Consider the following 16,172-nt stretch of genomic DNA (forward strand, 5'->3'; position numbering starts at 1 on the left):
TGTGGCATGTCTGAAATGTGAAAGAAACAACAAGTAAATATTCAACTCTCCATTATTCTTGGAAGGTTGTGGTGTGAATAAGACAGATGATCAGGGAGTTACGATGACCAGTTGATTTTTCGATTTGTGTGGCAAAACACCATGTGTATGTAGGTCACGGGTTTTCCTAATTTTTAGTTCATTTGTTATACCTTTATTAAGGGTGCAATTACTGATCGCTTGGTGGGTGACAGAAGACTCTTCGTGGCTTATAGTTTTAGCAGACTTTATTGGCTGGTAATATCATAAGAGGAAAAATACCGTAATTAATGTCTAGATAAAGGAAATCCAGGTGTCTGAGGTCAGCCAGATTTGGATATAAATCTAAGGAAGGCCAAAGTCATGAACTCTTCTTGGAGGAGACATTTAGGCCCTGGAATATTAAAGGAAATAAAGAACATGCTCCCTTCCCTGTACTGTGAGGAGAGGGAAGTTCGGATACTCCAGGACCCTCCTGATTAATAGTGATTCATTAGAGTATGTGGATGGTACCGATAAACAGACTTTTTATCCAAATTCGGTTCAGGTGCAGCTGAGATTTTCCCATTCCTTCAGTGCCATGCTCAGATTCCCAAAAAGGTCAGCCCTAGAATTCTACAAATTCTTTGATATTCTGCATCTCTGTTAATCTCATCCTCCTCTGAAATCTACAATATGCTGCTTTTCCGTGCATTTGACACATTCCCTCAGCCTTGTATTATGTTGATCCATCGTGTTTCCTCTGCCACATGTCAGGATATTTAATAACTAGCATTGATAGGCTCTACGTTTTGCTAGTTTCCTTCTAATGTTGGTTGGCTTTATGCATGACCACGTAGATGAGAAGTGTGTAGGACAGCTGTGGAATGTGTATGGCAGCTGAGATTATTTCCCTCTTTTTAGCAAGAAGAGAGCTGTGTCTATGAAGGGGCATATTTGTAGCAAGAAGCCAATGTTTTGACTGAATTGTACATTCTTACAATTTATCTTTTTTTCTCCTCCCGTAAAGAGTCTACGGTCACAGATCTCTGTATGTCTCCGAGTGCTAATATGGAGCAATTTAAGAAGGTAATGATTCCCAATATACGTGCACAGATAGGTTAGTGATGGCAAAGAGGCTGAATCTAAAACAGTTTCTGTTTTACTTTGTTATTCGGCATCAGGCAGAATGTTGAGCCTGGAGATAACAAGTCTTTCCAGTCTTAAGCAGATATGGTGGAGGCTAAGATTAAGCATTTCATCAGCAGAGTCAAGCTGGTCACCAACAGACAGAAGAAGCAGTGGGAAAATTGGCTGAATCTTTATTATTATTTTTGAAGAAGTTCTGAACTATAAGTCAATCATTTTAACATATAAATCAATATGCATAAATATAAAAAAAATAAATATAATGGTAAAATTATAACATTTCACAATGAAATATGCAGCCATGTGGACTCTCGCTTTGGGATCTCTTGATTCTTTAGTCCTCTTTGACCTGACATGACTTCCTTCTTCCTCAGGCTCCCCTGACATGTGACTCATCCTTCCCTCCATCCTTTCTCCTTTCCTGTTGCATGCTTTCCCTCCCTGTGTCCACACCCCACCTTCCATAAGTGAGTAATTATATTCCCCAAAGAAGATGAAAGCATTATTTTGCCTTCCTGCCTAAGGCTGTATTCTGAGGGGCTGTGTCTAAATGATCCTTGGGTTTCTTTCTGAGGCCGTTAAGGCAAAGGCCCTCATCATCCAAATGGAGCATGAAACTCCTTGGGATGCCCACCCACTCTTGAAGATTGTTGTTCCACTTTGCCCTGAAAGAGCCTTGAGAAAACTCTGGATTGTCTCAGAAGACCGTCTCCCCTCTCAGAAATGCTAGGTGCCAAATGCCCTTCCGTTATCATGAGCGATTGTGAAGATTTCCTGCCTCAGTAGAACACTGTACACACTGACGTTTCCAAATTCTCTAGACTCTCCACGGGACCCCTGTCAGTAGAGCAATTAGATGGATAGTGGAACCAAAAGATTGCCTAAGTACCCCAAAGTGGGTGAGAGGAGAGAATATTGGCAAAGCGATTGTTGTTAGTACCTGGGACCCATGGGGCAAAATTGAAGCTCTTTGACACATACGAATTGCGGGATGGTCTGATTCCACGCCATACGCCACATCCCCTCCTAAACAGCCAGGGGGGTGGTGTTCCAATCCATCATTCAATTCAGAAGCATTTTGAAAATGCAAAGACTCAGTAATACATACTCCAAGACAGCCTTCCTTACTTAATCTTCCCTTGTGCGTTAAATGCCTACTTGGTGAATCATCACTAGAAGAGTGTGAATTTCAGAATCTTCCCCTAGTTCTGACATATTCTGAATGTGTGTGTGTGTGTGTAATGTTGTATTATACCCCACCCTATGCTCAACGATGTCAGAAGTTGTCCCCAAATCAAGTTGTATCAAATTTAATTTGCAATATGGATCCACTGACAAAAGAAATACACACCCTTTCCAGAGTCGCAGAGAAATGGTACTTTGGAGAAAGTGCAGGGACAATTAATCATGAGGAAAACAGCCTCCAATCACTCCAAGGGTTTCCTACCTTGTGTCTGTTATCAGCGCCCCAAAGCCAATTCAGTGTTAGGGTTCTCTTCTTCCATGATGGTCTTCACACTGTGGGAAGCCTGCTTTGTTCTTCGCTCAGAAGACACAGAGATCCACTTAGTATTAAAGCCATTGTCTAAGAGCCTGTGGTTTTAACTTTATTGCTGCTTGTTGAGTGACCTTAGCAAAGTCCTTGTGCCTTCTGGATCTAAGTTTCCCCAGCTGGAAAGTGATTTGGTGCCAGCCTTAGCTTCCTGTGGCCCTAGAGTTTTCCACACGTGCCATGATCTGATTCTACCACTCCCTGAATCACAGCGCTTAAGAACCTTTTCTTCCACCGGTTTGGAGATATTGTCTGATTATCATTAGCACTTGTGGGTCCTCAGCTCTAGAGGTTTGGCTCTGGTTAGGAGACCCTAAGGGATTCCTCTCTTCTTGCATCAGAGGGAGCAGGAGAACTTTCTGACTCAACTTTGTAATTTTCTCTCATTAGTTCCAGGGCTGTTTTGTAACATGTGACCAGGAAAACTCTGCCTGGAATCTCTGGGGATTTAAAGCTTGCAGAGTTCCTATCCAGTCCATGCTAATTCCTGAGTTTTGTTTGGCAGGGAGAGGAGTGAACTGCATCCGTAATGCTCTCCCCCTCCCTCACACTCTGGCCCTCTCATCTGGCCCTGGGTATTTAGGGCCTACGATGTTGGAAGACTGTACTCTGAAGGAACTCAGAGAATTATAATGGTGTCTTCTTACAGGGAAATTCTACCTTGGTGGATGAAAGAAAATGAAACCAGTTTGATTCTACTACACAACTTTTAAAATGTGTTAAAAAAAACCTTGCCATCCTAGCGTTGGTTAGGATTGGAAGTAGGGGAACTCATAGAACATTGTTGGGAATGTAAAAATTATAAAATGCTTTAAAAGTTAGTCAAGTATTTTGTCAATTTCTTAGCATCTTCAGTCCATTCAAGTTCAATGAAAGTGGTCTATATTCACATTTCTTTGCAGTGCCCTCTAAATACAACTAGAAAAAAATGGAAATATTCCAATAGTCCTAAAATGACTCTGGAAGAGGCATCATGGAGGATGGATTGGCCAGGGGTCTCCACGCTTGAAGAACACCACCACCGAGGGTTTCCAAGGATTTCTTTTTATCCCTCAGGTAGTCTAGCTGGGGTGTGGAGAGCTCTGCACCCTGCAATCGGAAAATGTTCACAGGCAAAGGCAAAGGAAAAAAAAAATAAATAAAAGCACAGATGTTCTTTCTGGCAAGGGACCAAGAAAGGGGAAGCGCAGCAGGGACTTAGTAGGGGAGACCCACAGCCGATGGCAGCGGGGCCCTATTGGCTGTACCTGCCGCGTCAGCCCCCACCTCACCCCAGGCAGCCAGGCCTCATCTGCCCACAGTAGCATCACCAGCTGGGCCTAGGGGCATAGGTAACCTATCCTAAAAATCACACAAGAAAAATCATACCCTGGGCCTCAAGACAAATGACAAGAACATTTTTAAGTTCTTTTTAATTCTAGTTCATTAACATATAGTGTCATGTTAGTTTGAGGTGTACAATATAGGATTCAACATATCCACACATCACCACGTGCTCATCACAACAGGTGCACTCCTTTATCTATTTGCCAGAAATATAAAGGGAAATTATAGAGAGGACATCTGGTTCTCTAACCATGTTGGATTCAAGTTGGAAATCAAGAACAGAAAGACGGTAGGAAAATCTGTAAACACATGGAGATTAAACGATATGAAGCTATCCATGGTTGTAAGGGTGATCTCAATAGAAATGAAATAATTAATAAACTGATGCAAAATGAAATGACAACATATCCAAATGTGTGGGTTGCACCTAGAGCATCCTGAAAGGGTATTTATAGCACATTAGAGGAGAAGAGAGGTCTCTATGAAATGACTTAAATTCCTATCTCAAGAAACTAGAAAAAAATAACAAAATTGATCCTCAATTTGATGTATGGGCTCATTGCAATCCTTTTAAAACCTCCTCCCAATTTTTTTTATAGAGAACAACAAACATATTCTAGTTTACATGTAAACCAGCAAGTTCTTGCATATATGTAACAATCTTTTTAAAAAAAATTTTTTTTTTTTAACGTTTATTTATTTTTTTGGGACAGAGAGAGACAGAGCATGAACGGGGGAGGGGCAGAGAGAGAGGGAGACACAGAATCGGAAACAGGCTCCAGGCTCTGAGCCATCAGCCCAGAGCCCGACGCGGGGCTCGAACTCACGGACCGCGAGATCGTGACCTGGCTGAAGTCGGACGCTTAACCGACTGCGCCACCCAGGCGCCCCTATGTAACAATCTTAAAGAAGAATCAAATGGAAATCATTGCGTCCAATATTAAAACCTACCTCATGCCTACATTCATCAAGATCGCGAGATATTGGCAGAATGTATTCCAGTCTGACTCCACTTTGTGGTTTTCTGAAAGCTTTTATACTTTACCCCCCAGCCCCCTTCCCTTCTGCCACACAGCTGGGCAAGCTGATAAGAAACCAGGGGCTCTGCCCTCGGGTGCCTGCAGGGGTTGAAACCACACAGTTCTGCGTGGAGAAGCTCGCCCTGCATTCACTCCCGAGCCATCACAGACATGACCAGCCCGTCTCCTTCCTCTGGCCACGGTCACTGCAGTTGGCCTGGGCAATGCCCTTTACATTGAGAGCTGTCCCTATATTCCTTTATGTGAGTAGGTAAATATATGTATATATATATATTTTTTTTTTCTTCATTAAAATTAAAATCACCACATATATCAAGTTCCATATAGCATATATTGATATGTTCACTCCATTCTTTATAACTCATTTAAAAAAGAAATATTCAGGGGTGCCTGGGTGGCTCAGTCGGTCAAGCATCGGACTTCGGCTCAGGTCATGAATTCATAGTTTGTGCATTCAAGCCCCACATTGGGTTCTGTGCTGACAGCTCAGAGCCTGGAGCCTGCTTTGGATTCTGTGTCTCCCTCTCTCTCTGCCTCTCCTCCACTTGCATTCTCTCTCTGTCTCTCAAAACTGAATACACATTTAAAAAATATTTTAAATGCAAAAAGTATTCAATGCCATTTAAGAGTCTCATGCTCTACCGACTGAGCTAGCCGGGCTCAATGCCATTTAGATGCAACACTGTTTTGCTATTTACATCTTCCAATTAAAAAATATTCTCATTTTTCTCTATGAACTTCTTTGACATATGTGCACAAAATTATATATTCATTTATTTGTTTGTTTGTCTTGTATATGGTTTTGATTGGTCTCCTTAGCATACTTCTCTGCAACAAAAATGTTTATAGGTTGATTTTTAAAAATGTTTTTACCATAATTTATGTCCAAGTGGAAATCTGATTAAATGTGAAAATTAAAATTTTCAATGTAAGGGGCTCTTGTGTGGCTCAGTCAGTTAAGTGTCCGACTTCAGATCAGGTCATGAACTCTCAGTTTGTGAGTTCAAGCCCTATGTCTGGCTCTATGCCGACAGCTCAGAGCCTGGAGCCTGCTTCAGATTCTGTGTCTCCCTCTCTCTCTTCCCCTACCCATCTTGCACTCTGTTTCTGTCTCTCTCAAAAATAAATAAAACACTAAAAAAATATTTTTTTTCAATGTAAAATTATCCCTGAATGGAAGTGGTGCTTTAAAAACTACCTTATATATCAATGAGTAACATTTTTTTTGCATAAATGAAACAGTTCAGGATCAATTTTATTCTAAAAAAATTTTTTTTCTAGAAAAGCAGTGCTACTCAATTCTTTGAATTCCTTCTAAGTTATATTTCCTTAATACCCAAATGGTCTATCATCAAAAGTTATTTTTAACAACATATTGGAGTATAATTTTGTCAGTTCCTTTTTCTACTTTCTCCAAAACGATGATATGGATTCTATTTGACTTGAAAACATATTCACTGTTGATCATTAACATTCATTTTTTTCAGTTTCTGAAAAGTTTATCATAATTGGGTTTTCCAGTTGTTACAAAATGATTATCAGTTATGATTGCTTATCTATTAATTGCAAACACGTTGCCTAGCTTGATGTATTCAGAAGTTTGGGGAAAATAAAAACCCTGTTGATTTAAATCACCTTGGCCACTAGATTTTTACTGAAAGCCTCTGAGCCTGCAGCATGCTCAGCTACAGCTATCTATCTGCTTATCCCTCTATTTGCCTAGCTGTGAAAAGGTCCAAGATACAGGTTTCACTCAGTAGATTTAGGAAACGTTCTGATAACACAGAGCTGAGGACAATAGTTGTCAGACCCCAGAGTAGAAACACCTTCCCCGTTCTTCCAACTTAGTACAATTGAAAACTCTGGGCATTACCGAAGAAGACACACCTGAACGCTGGAAAGGGTAAGAGCAGCTCGGGGCTTTGGGGCCCAAAGCACAATATAGTGACAAGTTCCCTGGGTCTTGTTGCCTAAGTCCCCCAGTCTTAGAGCTGCTGGAGTCCACAACCTGGAGACAGTAATCAGACCCCCTCCAAGACTCACCAACCAACAAATAAACACCCTGCTGCTAATTCCATCCATCTTCTCTACTGTCTTTCTGGTCTTTATTTCCGTGCCCATCTTTGTTTTTTCCTTCCTTCTGCTGTCTGGGTTTAGTGCGTTCTTTTTCTAGTTCTGTCAGGTGTCAAGATAGGCTATGTATTCGGGATCTTTCTTTCTTCACAATGAGGGTTACTTATCAATACAAATTTTCCTGTAACAGATGCTTTTGATGCATCTTGTAAGTTTGGGATTGTCGTCTGTGGCAAGATATATATTTTTGTGTTTCTCTTTTGAGTTGTCCTCTGACCCACTGGTAATTCAGAAGTGTGAGTTCAAGACCTGGGACTTTTCTATCATTTCAGCAAGTTCCTTAATGCTGTTTTCCAATCATAGCCACAGGGACCATCAGGGAGGTGATATCAACAACCGTTATAAAACTTTCTTGTTCTTTGGATTCAGAAACGGACACATAGGGTGTGAATGGTGTTGCTTGTGGATTTTTTTTTACTCAACCTAATGCTTCTGAGATTTTTCCATGTTGTTTCGCATTTATTTGTTTTTCATTTCCAGGTATTATTTCATTGCATGAATATTCTAGAACTTGTTTAGGCATTCACATGCACATGGTCATTTGCACTGCTTTACGGTTTCAATAAGTATGAATTAAGCAGCTAAAACATAATTATACAAGTCTCTGTGTGACAATATGCTTACTCGCTCTGACTTTAGCTTTGTAGAAATTGGCATTTCTTGTTTTGTTAAAGATTAGTTGGCCATACATTTGTGCGTCAATCACTGGGTTTTCTCTTCTGTTCCATTGATCTATGTGTCTGTTTTTGTGCCAGTACCATACTGTCTTGATGACGACAGCTTCATAATATAGCTTGAAGTCCATATTGTGATGAATTGAGCTTTGATTTTTTTTTTCAAGTTTGCTTTGGCTGCTTGGGATCTTTTCTGGTTCCATACAAATGTTAGACTTGTTTGTTTTAGCTTGGTGAAGAATGCTGGTATTATTGTGATGGGGATTTTATTGAATGTTTAGATTTCTTTGGGTAGTATAGACATTTCCACAATGTTTCTTCTTCTAATCCATTACATCAATGTTTTTCCATCTCTTGGTGTCTTCTTCAATTTCTTTCATAAGCTTTCTTTAGTTTTCAGCATATAGATCTTTTTATCTCTTTGGTTAGGTTTATTCCTAGGTATCTTATGGTTTTTGATTAATCATAAATGGGATAGATTTCTTGAATTCTCTTTCTGTTGCTTCATTATTGGTATACAGAAAAGCAAAGAGTTCTGTATGTTCATTTTATATCCTGTGACTTTGCTCAATTCATGTATCAGTTCTAGCAATTATTTGGTGGAGTCTTGCAGGTTTTCCACATGGAGTGTTATGTAATCGGCAAATAGTGAAAATTTGACATCTTCCTCACTGATTTATATGCCCTTTCTTTTTGTCATCTTATTGCTGAGGTTTCCAGTACTATGTTAAATAGTAATGGTGAGAATGGACATCCCAGTCTTGTTGAGGATAATATTAGCTGTGGGTCCGCAATGAGCTTGGAGCTTGCTTAAGATTGCCTATCTCTTTCTTTGCCCCTCTCTCCTCCTTGCACACTCTCTCTCTTTAAGAAAAAAGGGAATTTCTTATTTTTGGTGACTAATATGAAGAAAAGCAATTGATTTGAGAACTTTCTAAGTGTACTTATTGTATTTGTAGTCCTTCTATGGGTTTAGTAAGATTTTTTAGGTACTCAGTCACGTTATCTGCAAATGAAGGGTTTTATCATCTCTTTCAAATTATTACATCTTTTCTATCTTTTACTGATATTACTACACTGGTCTGGTCTTCTGGCACGATGTTGTGTAGAGTGGTCAGATTGCTTATCCAAGGGAAAAGAATTCAATATTTTACAATGTGGAAGGATGTGCTTTAGTTTTAAGTAGGAACAGAGTTGTTGTTGTTTTTTTTTTACATATAATAATAGATATTTATTTTTCCAAATAATCTTTGTACAAATATTGAGATGAGTAGCTTATCTTTTTTCCATTAATTTGACTGATTTAGTGAATGATTTCAACATATTTTCAAATAGTAAATCAGTCCTGCATCCTTGGAATAAATCCCCTTTTGTCATTAAACATTAATCTTTTTACATATTGATGGAATACATTATTTTTCATTAAATAGGCTCAATTTTGGAGATGAGAGAAGAAAGGACTGATGAACTGAAAAATAAAACAATACAAATAAGTTGATCTGAAGATGGAAAAAAAAGGTTAAAATGAATCCACTCTGCGAGATTTTTTGAGACGATATCAAGTAGTCCAACATTTGTGTAATGGGAAGATTAGAAGGAAATGAAAAGATACAGGGGATGAGAATATTTCAAGAAATAATAGCTGAAAACTGCCCAAATTTGGTAGAACACAATGAGGTAGAACGTCATGATGTTCCATAAATCACAAGTAAGAAAAACACAAAAGCATATGTAAACACACCAGACACAAATAGATGAAAGCCAAAGTTAAAGAGAAAATGTTGAAACAACAGGAGAATTTGCATAGAATAAAATGACAATGTCATTAAGGGCAGTGTGTGCATTAGAAATTAGGGAGGACAGAGACACTGAAAATGACATAGGGGAAGATGAAGAAAGGTACTCCATGGACTAGGAATTTTTTATCCAGCAAAACTGTATTTCACAAATGAAGGCAAAATGAAAAAAATCCTCAGATAAACAAAAATGAGGAGAGTTGCTAGCCAGCATGCAGTGTAAGATATACTAAGAGAAGGCTGAAGGAACATGAAGCCCACCGTAACCTGGATACACAGGGGAGAACGAAGAACCCTGAAATTGAATGTGAGGTTAAATATAAAAGTTTATATACGCACGTGTTAAGTACTATCTTAATTTCTTTAAAAAGGCATATGGCTGTTTAAAAATTATAGGAATGTGTTGGTGGATTTAAGTAAATAGAGTCATGTCATTGCAACTTTTCCATATTTTATTGGAAATCATTCAATATTAAGTTTATGTAGAATGTTTTAAATGAAAAATGCATGCTACAGTCTCTAGGTCGACAGACAAAATAATACCAAGTGCTAGGGAAATTGCTAGAAAGCCAACAGTTGTACTCTTGTACTGATGTCCATGTCTTGCTCATCTTTTGGACCCTTAACTCCTGTTTTTAAGTTTATTCGTTTATTTTGAGAGAGAGCAGGGAGAGGCAGAGAGAGAGAGGGAGAGAGAGAATCCCAAGCAGGTTCCATGCTGCCAGTGAGGAGCCCGATGCAGGGCTTGAACTTCAGAACCCTGAAATCATGACCTGAGATCAAGAGTTGGATGCTTAACCGACTGATCCACTCAGGTGCCCTGTGGACCCTTCTGACTGATGCAGGTTACCATAAATGACACAGTAGTTAAGAGAAGTGTTCCTGAGGCCACTTGTTGTCGTGTTGGCCCTTGTCACCTTCTCTTCAGTAAGTTATTTACGTTTTCTATGCTTCAGTCTTCTTATCCAAAAAGGGAGGGTAATCAGAATAATCTTTAAATATTTTGAGTGTTCAATTCGTCTAATGGAGTCAGCAAGATGTCTGGCACTGAATGCATTTTAACAATCATCATTACCATTTCTCCTGAGCCAGCAAATGGGCAAAAATGTGTATTGGAGGGGTGGGTTCACACTGCTGGTGTACTCGAGAACAATGCGCATTGAGCGAAGAGTTAGATAAGATGACGAATCCTGGAATTTCTGGATATTTTCAGGTTTCAGGATGGTCTGACGGATGGATTAAAAATCTGGGTACAGTTATTGCAGTATTGCAGAAAGATGGAAACAAAGTAAGGTTCCTTTTGAAAAGATGTGTCTGGTGGCACCTGGGTGGCTCAGTTGGTTAAGCACCTGACTCTTGATTTCAGCCTGGGTCATGATCTCACGTTTCGCGGGGTGGAGCCCCGCGTCGGGCTCCGCACTCAGAGTGTGGAGCCTACCTGAGATCCCCTCTCTCCCTCTCTCTTTGCCCATCCTCTGCTCTCTGTCTCTCTCTCAAAAAATAGATAAGCTTTAAAAAGATGCATGTGAAAAAGTGGAGTGGACAGATGAGGATAGGTGAAGGGGGTAAACCTGGGAAATGAGGGTGCTCTCATACTGTGAGCACGCAGTATGACCTGTGAAACTGGACACAGGTCAGAAACAGTCATCTCCAGCTCTTGAGACAACAGCAGGGGAAGGTGAATTCCTGTATTCTTAGTATACATCTTACAGGGAGACTCTAAGAGGTTGAATCTGAGTTCTGCGATCTTGGATGGGTCACTTAGACTCTATTGGGCTTGGTTTCCTCTTCCATAAAATGCGACTGTCAACTCTCTTTCACCAGGGCATTTGAAGCGTTAAAAGAGATTTGACAGGTGAAAATAATAAATATAATATTTAGCACATATCGAGTTGTTGTTTGAATAACGATGCTAGCATCTGTTTGTTCACGGTTCCTCTTATGCGTTCCCCAAAAGAATACTCACAGCTAATGGCAAGCGCCATTAGAGGTGCTTCCTGACATCACACCCATGGGGACAGGGGACCCTCAGAGAGAGAAGCTGTTTCCATGGAAGCAGTGATGACTCACCTCCTGGGTCCACAGGTGTGGAAGCTGTCCTGGTATAACCTGGGAACATCGCCTTTTGCCCACAGCAGGAGTTTTGAGATGGATCTCAGGTCTCTTCTCCTGCAGGCAGGGTGGCGGGGCGGCACGTAGAGCATGGTCGCTGAGAAGGAGGGCTTGCCTCCCCATGAGCCTCTTCGGGTGAGGGTGAGTAGAGAGCCCCCCCTGCCCAGTCTCCCAGCAGCAGCCCCTGGCAGCTGATCGGTGTGCTGGGGACCCGCCCTTTCCCTGAGTTCTCATGCTTCCTCCAGTGCTAGGCGTGGACTTATATGGAAAAGACTTTGGGAGAGCGACACAGACAAGGGATTCTTGCTGAGCTCCGTGTTCATGGGAGTGCATATCCCACGGTGTCTGAGAAGAGTTGTTTACTAGGGGAAGGATTGTTAGATTAGGACACAGACACTTTTCCTCTAGTCTCGGTTCTGCTGCCTGACTCATAAAACAATGTCCATTAAGCCACCCCCCATCACGTTCTAACAGGCGATGCGTATGTGTCCACGTGAATATTCTTATGCGGGTGTATATATGATGTTGGTATGAATATATGTGTGGTGCACACATCTACTTATTTATGTGCTATCTCAATAGATGTGCATTTATAGCATGCCTGATGTATTTGTGATTGGTGGATATGGTCATTAATGGCGAACGTGCGGTGTACTGAGGAGATATGCATGATTATGTGTGAGGGCTTTGCACCTGGTGTGCATGTACACGTGTGTGTCTATGTGTGTGCACATGTGTGCACATTGTGTGCCTTTGTGCATGCCTGTGCATGCATATACATGCATGTGAAATGGATCCACATATCTGTGCCTCTAATGAGATAAATACCTTTCTGAGGTTTGATGGCTGTCTAAATTACAGCCATCTTTTTGAGTTCCAACAGGCACAAAGGAATGAGAACCCACCTCATCCTGCCTTGTAAAGAAGCGGGGCATCTACAGACAAGGGGGAAGGGATCCACACATCTATGAGGGTACCACCGAGGATGGGGCAGACCAATGCAACCGCCTGGAGGGGCTTTGTCTTCCTGGGCTTCTCCGGCTTCGGGGAGCTTCAGCTCCTGCTCTTTGCACTCTTCTTCTCTCTGTATCTGGTCACCCTGACCAGCAATGTCTTCATTATTGTGGTCATCAGGCTGGACAGCCATCTGCACACCCCCATGTACCTCCTCCTTTCCTTCCTGTCTTTCTCTGAGACCTGCTACACCTTGGGCATCATCCCTAAGATGCTCTCCAGCCTGGTCATGGGGGGCCAGGCCATCTCCTATGAGGGCTGTGCGGCCCAGATGTTCTTCTCTGCCTCGTGGGCCTGTACCAACTGCTTCCTCCTGGCCGTCATGGGCTTTGACAGGTATGTGGCCATCTGTGCCCCATTGCACTATGCCAGCCGCATGGATCCTCCTTTCTGCGCCCGGCTGGTTGGCACCTCCTTCCTGAGTGGGTACCTCTTTGGGCTGGGAATGACACTGGTCATTTTCCACCTCCCATTCTGCGGCTCCCACGAGATCCAGCACTTTTTCTGTGACACGCCGCCAGTGCTGAGCCTGGCCTGTGGGGACACAGGCCCGAGTGAGCTGGGCATCCTCATCCTTAGCCTGCTGGTCCTCCTGGTCTCTTTCTCCTTCATCACCGTCTCCTACGCCTACATTCTGGCAGCTATCCTGAGGATCCCCTCCACTGAGGGGCAGAAGAAGGCCTTCTCCACCTGTGCCTCACATCTCACAGTGGTCATCATCCACTATGGCTGTGCCTCCTTCATGTACTTGAGGCCCAAAGCCAGTTACTCTCTTGAGCGGGATCAGCTGATTGCAGTCACCTATACTGTGGTGACCCCTCTCCTCAACCCTATTGTTTATAGTTTAAGGAATCGGGCTGTGCAAACAGCCCTGAGAAGTGCCTTCCGAGGGAGGTTGTTGGGTGCAGGATGAAGGCTCTCTCGTGGCTCAGCCTCCTTTGAGTAGGCTGGACTGAGAACAGGAACCCAGGCCAACCGGCCACATACTCTGCGTCTCAGGTCAAAGCTGTCCCATCCCCAACCCTCTGGGAGAGCCCAATCCTGCAGCCTACAGTCCCGGGGTGGGGAGCGGGGGGAGGGCTGCTGGGGGAGCGGAGCAGGGCTTCCTGCTCTGTCCATGGTGCTTAACTCCCACTGAGCTCAGAATCTGAATTTCCACTTTCGGCCTAAGAGCCGCCACCACGGAAACCCCATTCGTTAAGAATTTTCCAGCTCGGCTGAACAGAGAGCAGCTTGGCACTTCAAGTTCAAAGCAGGGCTGGCTGAGGCCCTATCAGGGATACTGTAGATATTCGTAAAATCACTGTATAATTAGACTATCTTACCTAAAATGCTCTTCCAAGATCGAAATTCATTGAGAATCTATTTGACAGATTCGTTTGAATGTTCTGTTAAATGAAAAGGTAGGTTTTTTTTTTCTCTCCCCCAGAGGGTGCCTTTCATCTTTTTTTATATTATTGTCCCATCTATCTCTGGCTCATTGTTTCTTTGTGCCCTGTGTTGGCCTCATGATCTCTGGTGTTAAGGACCCCCTTGCTTGGCTCACTCCCTAGCACGGACACTGTCCTGTAGAATCTGTGGTGGATACACTGTCCTGTGTATTACACTTTCCACCTGTAATATCTCGTGCACAGACATTCTTAGGGGTAAGTAAAGGTATCATGAATTCGCACGGTTGTCAGGTAGGAGTTTGAATGCAGGCCCTGTAACTAACTGTGTGATGCTGGGTAAGTTACATTACCTTTCTCAGCCTCAACGTCTTCATCTGTAAAATGGTTGTAACTTGGTGGTTTTGCATGGCTAACTAAATGGAACCATGCATGTAAAGAATTTAGCACAGTACTTGGATCATAGTCATCTTCCCATAAATGTCGGCTGCTATTATTGATAACGAGCTAAGCAACGTAATATCAGCTTTTAGTTTGGGGAGAGGTTAATTTCCGTGGAGAATCAGAGACTTCAAGGTTAACATCGGTGGATTTCAGAGGTTTTGTGTCTAAGGTGATACTTGAACTTGTTCTTCACAGATGGGTAAGTTTTAATGCAGTCAGTGGGAAGGAAGAATCTGCTAAAAGAGAAAATTGGGTAACTAAAGTCTCAATGGCAAGGCAATCTAGGCCTGTGTCAGAGTTTGGTGAATTGTCCAGAGACGCTGAAAATGCGTCACCAGTGGTGCTGAGAAGTTGGCTTGGGTGAAGGCATTTTTTCGCGGAGAGCAGCTTCAATACCTTGCTTCAGGCTTGATGCCTTCGGCAGTGGGAGAGAGGACACCGTAAAACCTCTGAGCAGAGAGCTGAGTGGCGTCTGGAAACTGATTCAGGAAGATTAATCCAGCAGCAGAGAGGATGACAGATCTCAGCAGAGAGAAAAAAGAGGCAAAGAGATCAGTAAGAAATCCATCATCATCATCATAAAGAAAGGCATGGAGACCAGAACATGGATAGTGGGGCTGGAAGCTGAAGAAAATTATGAAACATAAGAGGTTTTGAAAATGCCAAATTCACATAATTCAGCAATGAATGAGCAGTGGGGGGCAAGAGTTGAGAGAAACTCATATTGGGGGATTTTTTTTTCAAATGAGAATTCATACTTTTCTATGTTCTCAGGGAAGAAACACAGACTCCAGTTAGAACTTTGTGGGAATTAAATTTGGGAAGAAGGGAGCCAGATCCCAGAGAAGAGAACAGGTTGGGGAGAGGTAGGAGAGTTAGTCAGATGGCAGGAAGGGCCTGGGTCATTGGAGAGAAGTTGGGTACTCTCGCATCCTTTTCACTCCGGGCTGGGAGTAATCTCCCCATTGCACTGAGGCTGCCTGAGCAAATTCATTTCCCAAATCGATTCAGTCCATCTAGCACAGCATTCCCTAAATGCACACCTAGCAGTGGTGGGAAAAGATGTTCCAAGAATTAGTAAGTAATACTCAAAGGTCCTACTGACTTCCAAATGTAGTAGTCTTAAGTTTGGAAGGACGTAAAAATCACATGGGGGTGGAACGATTGTTCAGAATAGGTGTCCCTGGGAGCCATCCTTACAGACAGAGCCTACAACTGACCTGGGGTGGGGCCAGGCAGAAAGAGTTTATGAAATCACTCTAGGTGATTCAAATTCCCTCCTTTGGTTAAATAAGTGACCATGTGCTTCTTACAAAGAATAAATCATCCTTCCAGGCACATGCACGCGCGCGCACACACACACACACACACACACACACACACACACAGCAAAACAGAGGCCCCTCCGATGTGAACACAACCACATGTGCCCAACTCATGGTCCTTAAGGAGCCCATTAAGTGATGAGGGTCTGGAATCTGACTTCCTGAGGTTAAAGCCCTGATCTGTCACGTTTTGCACACGTGACCTAGGGCAAGCTTCTTCGC

The 16,172-nt window shown here is 42.4% G+C and overlaps 1 protein-coding gene across 1 annotated transcript; it reads left to right on the forward strand.

Moving 5' to 3' along the window:
- The first annotated feature begins 12,764 nt into the window (after window positions 1-12,764).
- LOC112851821 (olfactory receptor 10Z1) lies at window positions 12,765-13,706 on the forward strand. Its single transcript, XM_025915292.2, has one exon. It carries the CDS (start codon window positions 12,765-12,767, stop codon window positions 13,704-13,706), a length of 942 nt encoding a protein of 313 aa, XP_025771077.2.
- Window positions 13,707-16,172: the final 2,466 nt, after the last annotated feature.

Source organism: Puma concolor, chromosome E4, assembly GCF_028749965.1.
Source record: "Puma concolor isolate L17-30 chromosome E4, mPumCon1.1.hap2, whole genome shotgun sequence".
Taxonomy (NCBI): Eukaryota; Metazoa; Chordata; class Mammalia; order Carnivora; family Felidae; genus Puma; species Puma concolor.

Excerpts from the sequence above, each read along its gene's own strand:
- LOC112851821 (XM_025915292.2), top strand. The coding sequence starts at position 12,765 with ATGGGGCAGACCAATGCAACCGCCTGGAGGGGCTTTGTCTTCCTGGGC.